This window comes from Aulostomus chinensis, chromosome 24, assembly GCF_037954235.1.
Source record: "Aulostomus chinensis isolate RoL2024-O1b breed Wild chromosome 24, RoL_Achi_v1.0, whole genome shotgun sequence".
NCBI lineage: Eukaryota > Metazoa > Chordata > Actinopteri > Syngnathiformes > Aulostomidae > Aulostomus > Aulostomus chinensis.
The window spans coordinates 15,649,881-15,658,477 of NC_141343.1; the positions used below are offsets into that span (position 1 = coordinate 15,649,881).

Genomic DNA, 8,597 nt, shown 5'->3' on the forward strand with positions numbered 1-8,597 from the left:
TGATCATATCTAAAAAAAAAAAAAAGCTCTTGAAATTGTCCTTTGTATGTAGCAGTATGTCATGTAGCTAAAAGTGTCTTCTACCCCTGTGTATAAATGCGTACTGCTTAGCTCCTAGTTTTGTTTTTAGAGAGTATTTCTGTTTGTATATATTAGGATTTAACTTCAATACAAGAGAGCAGAGAGCTCCCGCTTCCTGAAACCAAACCAAGAGGAAGAGGTCACAACCATGCTCTGACAGGATGAACACATGTTTTTATTCAAGGTTCTTCTCCTAAATAAAAGTTGATGTAACCATGAAGAACATTACTGACTTGACCTTAACGTCACTTGCAGTTATTGTACTGAGTAGTCATTTATTTTGTTCAAACAGCCAATCTAATTGGACGTTACAATCCTGATATTCTCAATAATCTGCAGATGCATCAGGCCGTACCTCACCCCTTCAACTGGTCCATCCATGTTATGTGAGAGGTAAAGCAGGAAAAACAAAAGATAACCCCTGCTAGCTACATTAGCATTGTTGGAAGATGAAAATGACAGGTGTCAAACTCCATTGTCCCTCCAGCCCAGTAAACAGATTGTAAATCTTTATTTTCAAACTCAGAGGGTCCATAATGCACAAGTAAAAGACAGAACAGAGAACAGAGGCACTGCCAATGTAGTCCATAAGAACAGTCTCTCCAGTGCCTCCAGACCACAGAGGTGTTGCTGACATTGCTCTGATCAGGCTGAATTTTTGTGCAACTGGGAAAAATAAGAGTTTGTGAAATTGTCACCCATGAGGAAATGTCCAGAAAAACTGCTGTTAAGACTGATAGAAGACAACAGGTACATTGATCCAAAGGTCGACTTTGCAGCTGGTTCAGGTTTATTAGAACAAACCTGTGAGCCCCACCCCCCCTCCAAGAAAATCCATTAGGTTCAAAGGTCAAAGAAAAACCAGCAGACAACCCAGTGATAGTCAACAACTGGCAACTGACAAGCTGTAGACAGCTGGAACAACTGCCTGCAGAACTTTACACATTAGTTTTTGGTGTTCGTGAGTTAAGATGGACCAAACATTTAAAAGGAATTTATAAATTTACAACACAAGAGTTTCAAAGAGACACAAATTTAAAAAAAAAATTGAAATTTATAACACAATAGTTAAGGCAGATCAGAAATTTGAAACATGTATAAAATTTTAAACATAAATGTATATGAGAGTAAAAAGTTACAACACCCTAAGGGTTAAAAAAAAACATGTAGAAATATAAAACAAAAGAGTAAAGGAGACGAAAAAAATGAAACAAACGTAAGACATCTCAAATCCAGAACTACAGCATTAAAATATGTCCTTCAGATCCGCTAAAATCATGAACTGCTTGCCAGAAAAGGTTTGGTCGAGATTTAAACGAGGACGCATCAGCATTCAAACACACTGTTGACTTTGCTCTCTCTTTTGTTTACCAGGAGAAATAATCAGAGGAGCAGCGTTCCTCTTGTCTTTTACATGTGGGCTGAAATACGGAACAAGCTCATCAGTGAACACACATCCATTAAATGAGTAGATATGGCATTGAGCGGTCACATTGTAGAAGGACACGAGACCTTCCTCGTAGTCCACAAACACCCCCACCTTCTTGGGTTTCTCTGTCAGGGTAAGACGGACGGGTGGGTCTTTCAGGGCGGCGTATTTATCCTCATCATAATGCACCGTCACCCAGTAACCGTTATCTGGATTCAGCGAGAGCTTCCCGTTGCGTTTGGCATTGCTGCTCGCTACACCCAGATCCCACCCAGTCTTGTTGCTGACATCCACTACCCAGAAGGACCTCCCAGCGGTAAATCTGTTGAGCCCCAGGACGCTGCCAAACACATCGAACCTCTCCAGGGAGTCGGTCCCTTCGTGTTCCTCGCCGCCATCTTCCACTTCCTTGCAGTCGTCCGAAAGAACCAGACGCTGGTGCGCAGTCATTGGGTCAAGCTTCACATCCACTGTACCAGTAGAAATGGGAAAACAACTCTTCAACCTGAGTGTACATATTGAGCTGCATCGTCAGAATGAATGATAATCAATGACACACCTGAGAACTCGGGAACTCTTTTCAGTTCTGTAAGTGAAGAAACAGAGTTGCGTCTAAAAACAATTGCTCATAAAATATACTGCAGCAGGATTTCTCAAAACTGAAATTTGGAGGAAACATTGGTATTACAGAACAAGTGACCTCATCTCTGGATCAGAGCCCAGAGCACTGCTTCAAAATTTAATAAAATTTCATTCCAATCATACCAATTGAGGTCAGCTTCTCCAGCTCCTTTTCAATTTGTTCCAACATGGTTGTTGTACTTTTTCTCATGGTGCCAAATGACATTGACGTGTCAAGCTTGACGTCGATCTCGTCATCGATGTCATCCAGATCTTGAAAAGACGGGAAACTCTAGGAGAAAGAAACAGAGACATTCAAATGATTTCAAGTAACTGGACTACTACAGATGCACACTCTCTTACACTTGCTATGAATTTCTTTTTTAAATGTCTTCTCACCTGCAGAAAGAGGACGTGATCCTCCAGTGCAATCCTGTCATCCAAGTCAGCGATGGCCTTCTGGAGTCTGCTGATCTCTGCTTCCAAATCCTCAGTCAGTTCCTTCGCCTCTTCCTCCAGGACTCGCCCCCTGTCCTTCAGCGGCTCCAGAGCGCTCGCCTGGGCTGCTTCCACAAAGGCGATCAATGCCGTGAATACAACCTCAATGTCCCACCACTCGTTCTCCAACTGCTCCTGAAAACGGCACGTTGTGTAAAATCGTGTATTAAGTTATTTCTCCAAAATAAGGTAGCACAATTCATCCATGTAGATGATTTCAGTGTGAGATGACACTTTGCAGGACTGGTTATAGAGATGTTGTGTTTTTTTTGTGACACTTGTCTTCAGCAACACATATTTTGAATTGTGCTGCAGTAAAAGGTAAAAGAGAAAAACATTTTCAGAATCATTGCAGATGAAAAAAACACATCCTTAAACTGAAAGCTTTGGTGACGTTGAAGTCATGTGTCTGTGGTGTAGTTCCCTCATGGCCTAACGTTAGCCTCACGTTAGCTTTGTACCGCTAAGTAATGCATTTCACAAATCATCAAAATCCAAAATTCAGTGTAGACATCTAATTGGTTCTGGTTGAGGGAACTCGTGGGGATGCTAACCACCTCTCCAAACGACCTCCTCCCCGTGGCACAGGTTTATCGGAAACAAAGCTGGACATGTTTTCACACTCTGGGACAGTTTGATGTGAAACTACAGAAGGCTGGGAGAGACAATGACTTTACTGAGGCTGACCAGCTAACCCAGAAAGAGACACTGCAAAATGTGCCCTTTAACAGCTACAAGTGCCTTTGGAGTGGCAGACCGGGGTGGTGGTCCCCGTCTTTAAGAAAGGGGACCAGAGGCTGTGTTCCAACTATCGGGGGATCACACTTCTCAGCCTCCCTGGTAAGGTCTACGCCAGGGTACTGGAGAGGAGGGTCAGGGCGATAGTTGAACCTCAGATTGAGGAGGGGCAGTGTGGTTTTCGTCCTGGCCGTGGAACCATGGATCAGCTCTTCACCCTCGCTAGGGTGCTGGAGGGGGCATGGGAGTTTGCCCAACCAGTCCACATGTGCTTTGTGGACTTGGAGAAGGCTTACGACCGTGTTCCCAGGAGCATACTGTGGGGGGTACTCCGGGAGTACGGGGTGGATGGCCCTTTACAAAGGGCCATTTGGTCATTCTCCCGGAGGAGTGAGTCTGGTCCGTGTGGCCGGTAGTAAGTCAGACTTGTTCCCAGTGATGGTTGGACTCCGCCAAGGCTGCCCTTTGTCACCGGTTCTGTTCATAACTTTTATGGACAGAATTTCTAGGCACAGCCAGGTGGTGGAGGGGGTTCAGTTTGGTGGCGGGAGGATGTCGTCTTTGCTGTTTGCGGATGACGTAGTCCTCTTAGCGCCATCGGGCCACGACCTCCAGCTCTTGCTGGGACAGTTTGCAGCCGAATGTGAAGCGGCTGGGATGAGAATCAGCACCTCCAAGTCTGAGGCCATGGTCCTCAGCCGGAAAAGGGTGGTTTGCCCACTCCGGGTCTGGGGGGAGGTCTTACCTCAGGTGGAGGAGTTTAAGTATCTCGGGGTCTTGTTCACGAGTGAGGGTAAGATGGAGCTGGAGATTGAAAGGCGGATTGGGGTGGCATCCGTAGTCTTGCGGTTGCTAAACCAGTCTGTTGTGGTGAAGAGGGAGCTTTGCCAAAAGGCGAGGCTCTCGATTTACCAGTCAATCTACGTTCCAATCCTCACCTATGGTCATGAGCTTTGGGTAATGACCGAAAGAACAAGATCGCGAATACAAGCGGCCGAAATGAGTTTCCTCCGCAGGGTGGCTGGGCTCTCCCTTAGAGATAGGGTGAGAAGCTCAGTCATTCGGGAGGGACTCAGAGTAGAACCGCTGCTCCTCCATGTCGAGAGGAGCCAGTTGAGGTGGTTCGGGCATCTAATAATAATAATAATAATACATTTTATTTAAGGCACCTTTCAGGACACTCAAGGTCGCCGTAAAAGGTTAAAAACAGGGCAAACAGTGCAAAACATAGCAAAACAGTGCAAAGCAAACAAGCAAAATTAAAAAAGCAACAATCATTTTGGAGCAGAGCAAACTACACAGATTCATAGGCCTGTCTGAAGAAGTGGGTTTTGAGGTGAGGATGCCTCCTGGGCGCCTCCCTCTGGAGGTTTTCCAGGCATGTCCAACTGGGAGGAGGCCTCGAGGCCGACCCAGGACACGGTGGAGGGATTATATCTCTCGGCTGGCCTGGGAACGCCTCGGGATCCTCCCGGAAGAGCTGTTGAAGTGGCTGGGGAGAGGGCAGTCTGGGCTTCCTTGCTGAGACTGCTGCCCCCGTGACCCGGACCCACCGGATGAAGCGGAGGACGACGACGACGAAGACTAATTGTACAAGTTTTTTACCGTGGCAGGCCGGCCTGGTTGGTTTTTGATACAGAACAATTACTGGACTCTCTTACAACTTACCTTGCTGCTTTTTAGAGCAGCTTTAATTTCCTCCACCTTTGTTTTTCTCTTCTTTACTGTCTGTTTTAGGTCTGCTTTAATCTTTCTAAGCTTGGCCTGTAGAAGACAAACATAAAGGTCAAACTCTTCATCACTCACATCCTTATACACCAGGATGTTTACTGTAAACACTGTCAACACAACACAATCAACTCCTCTGCCAGGTTGGCATGGCGACAGGAACGTCTGCCAAAAAAGCCACCCGTATTCCATTTTGTCCAACCAGAAAAAAATGCTCAACCTGCCAAACAGAGAGAATCTCCTAAAATGTTCAAAACTAACAATGTTCATTGTCAGTTTTGATGTAATTGTTATTCTTCTGGAACAATAGCAGAGACCAAAAGACTGTTGCCAACGTCCATGTTGCTGGTTGGACCGCTGTTTGTGGTACACAGCTTAAAACTTTGGTTTGTGTTGGGTTTGTTTTTGTTTTTTTCATTTTCAACCATCAATATAATCTGGAGAATGTCGTTTGCTGATTTTAAGAATGACAGTAAATACACAATGCCCTCCAGTAGATAAAGGAAATAATGTTATTCACCCTCTTCTCATCCCACTCGTCTTCAGTGGGGACGACGTTGTTGTGACCTTCTTCCATACAGAGGACACAGATGCACCTCTGCTGCTCTCTGCTGTACAGCTCCAGCGGGCGGCCGTGAGTCACGCAGGCCCTCTCGTCCAAGTTCTGCACAGGTTCCACCAACTTGTGACCCTTCAACCTGTCAGTTGAGACATGCTGCTCCAGGTGGATCAAGCAGTAGGAGGTGAGGCAAAAAAGGCAGGACTTCTCGGCTTTCATCTTTAGTTCTGTGCAAATGTCGCAGGCCACTTCACCAGGACTCCCAGTGAACATGTTGTCACTGGTCTCAAGCGCCATCTGCTGTTGAACAATGTCTCTCAGGACAATGTTCACCTCAGGGGTTTGTATAGATAGAGCTGCCTTGCAAAGAGGGCATTTATGGTCATTTGAGTAAAAAATTTGGTCCAGACATTGCTTACAGAACGAATGGCCACAAATTGTAGTGACAGGATCCTCAAATGTATCATAGCAGATGGTGCATATTAGATGCTTATCTAGACAGCCTGTCCTGGTGGGGGATGGACCGGCAGAAGCCATATCTGTCAAAACAGAGCACCATGAGGTTACTTTACCTGACAAGCGCAGTCACAGGTCCAAAAGTACAGAGTCAATTATGATGTTACTGATTCCAAGTTGACCTGCAACTGACGAAACAATTTCGAGAGATATCAGGCCATATTTGAGGGAAGATAACATATTTGATAATCCGTTAGCTACCTTTAGCCAACAGCTAATCTTGCTAGCATCGAACCACTTCCTAGCTAATATAGCCAGTTGTTTTGTTACATGATGGGAAATGAAAGTCCCTTGAATAAAGTTGACTTGCTTCTTTCCCTTTCGAAACATGTGATAACACATCTGGTGATGTTAGCAAGGAGGTGCTGAATGCTAATTTTGTTAGCTGTTGGCTAAGGATGGCTAAAGGTTGATCAAATACTCTATTTCTTCCATCCCTATCCTGGAGCCTATCCCAGCTGACATGGGGTGAGAGGCGGGGTTCACCCTGGACGGGTCGCCAGTCCATCGCAGGGCCATCAGGTGCAATTGTGGGCTCAGTATCTTGCTCAAGGACACTTGGACATGGTCACTGGGGTAAGTGGGGATCAGCGACCCTTCGGTGGCTAGATGGCCTCTCTCCCTCTTAACCATGCTGCCCTCCTCTTACCACCAAATATGCCCTGATACCTCTCTGAGTTTTTAGTATATTCCTTGCTTTCTTCAGTTGCTGGTCTACTGGTTGGAATGATTTGTCAGTTTCTCTACATTTATCTGGGTTCCAGCCTGGAACACAGCAGAACAACACTATCTAGCATTCGACTTTGCCCTCCCGAGCGTTGTATCTGATAGATATGGTAGCCGGTCTACAGCTAATGTCATCATTTGGTATTGCTATTGAAACCACTAGAGTTCTATCCATCCATCCATCTATCCATCTATCTATCTATCCGTCTATCTATCTATCATCTATCTATCTCTCTATCTATCTATCCACCTCTCTATCTATCTCTCTATCTATCTATCTGTCTATCTATCTATCATCTATCTATCCATCTATCGATCTACCATCTATCTATCTATCTATCTATCTATCTATCTATCTATCATCTATCTATCTGTCTATCTATCTATCTATCCATCTATCTCTCTATCTATCATCTATCAATCTATCTGTCTGTCTGTCTATCTATCTATCTATCTATCTATCTATCTATCTATCTATCTATCTATCTATCTATCTATCTATCTATCTATCTGTCTGTCTGTCTAGCCAGTCCAACACTCGTGCAGGTGTGCCTCCCCTGTCAGGAGGAAGCACAACCACAGAGAACAGTTTATTCAAGCAGCACTTTTAGCAGGAGGGTAACCCACCGCTGAGATCATCCAGCAGACGTACGAGCGATTCACTCCTCACTCCCTTGAAGTGAATTATAAGAATGCATCAAACAAGGCCTGTATCAGCAAATAGAGAATAATAAGGTATTACCTTTCTACTGTCCAGCTGCTCCTCAGTTTATGGACGTCTCTCTGTCTCTGTGTCTCTCTCTCGCCTCATTTCCTCCTCCCTCCTGTTAAGTTTCATTTCTGTGTCAAAGGCTGGCCGGCCACTCCCTTATCTCACTGAGGCAATGTTAGCAAACACATTGAGAGGTGAAAATATTGCATCTGCCAAGAGGTTCAGCTGGGATTCTGCCTTTTTATATTTACTACTGCTCAGCGTTAACTGAAGAAAACTTATAGTCATTGTTAGTTTCTTTTTGAGTTCCTGAGCCAACAAAGGGTTGAAAGGGGAGGTACATTCTTTTCTTTTTTCTTCATTCATTTTTGTACATATCTTCTTTCTATAGGTGTATATACTTTCTATTATTAATGTTTATTTTTATGTTTATTCTGCGAATTCCATGAGTGACACCAACGGCCAGAGTCAGATTCCCTGTATGTTGTGAACATACTTGGCCAATTAAACTGATTCTGATTCTGATTCTGATTCTTGGCTGGAGTAGAAGTACACATTGTGAAGAATACTGTAAAGGTACTGATTCAACGGTACAGTAACACTGTGAGGAGCACAGGCTTGTAAATGAAGTATAAAGATAAGAAGTGAAGGACGTCTTATCTGCTGTTGGTGAGTGACACGAACGAAACCTCACATCACAACAGCAAAGAATACAGTCCCCAGCTACCAAGTGTCCATCCATCCATCATCCATCCATCCATCCATCATTCATCCATCCATCATCCATCCATCAATCCATCATCCATCCATCCATCAATCCATCATCTATCCATCATTCATCCATCCATCCATCCATCTATTCATCCATCCATCATCCATCTATTCATCCATCCATCCATCATCTATCCATCATTCATCCATCCATCATCCATCCATCCATCCATCATCCATCCATCTATTCATCCATCCAATCGATCAATCCATCATCT

The 8,597-nt window shown here is 44.5% G+C and overlaps 1 protein-coding gene across 5 annotated transcripts; it reads right to left on the reverse strand.

Moving 5' to 3' along the window:
• Positions 1–291: 291 nt before the first annotated feature.
• Positions 292–8,597, reverse strand: LOC147238892 (pyrin-like). Of its 5 annotated transcripts, XM_086197976.1 has the most exons (8): positions 7,639–8,594; positions 7,524–7,569; positions 5,616–6,193; positions 5,036–5,131; positions 2,531–2,764; positions 2,276–2,423; positions 2,070–2,096; positions 293–1,980 (listed from the first exon to the last, which is right to left on the reverse strand). In XM_086197976.1, the coding sequence occupies exons 3-8, from the start codon at positions 6,189–6,191 to the stop codon at positions 1,415–1,417; spliced, it is 1,647 nt and encodes a 548-aa protein (XP_086054102.1). In that variant the 5' UTR covers positions 6,192–6,193; positions 7,524–7,569; positions 7,639–8,594; the 3' UTR covers positions 293–1,414. The 5 variants fall into 5 exon arrangements, with proteins under 5 accessions (XP_086054105.1, XP_086054102.1, XP_086054104.1 ...); XM_086197978.1 differs by lacking the exon at positions 7,524–7,569 and having other exon boundaries at positions 5,616–6,298; XM_086197975.1 differs by lacking the exon at positions 7,524–7,569 and having other exon boundaries at positions 7,639–8,592.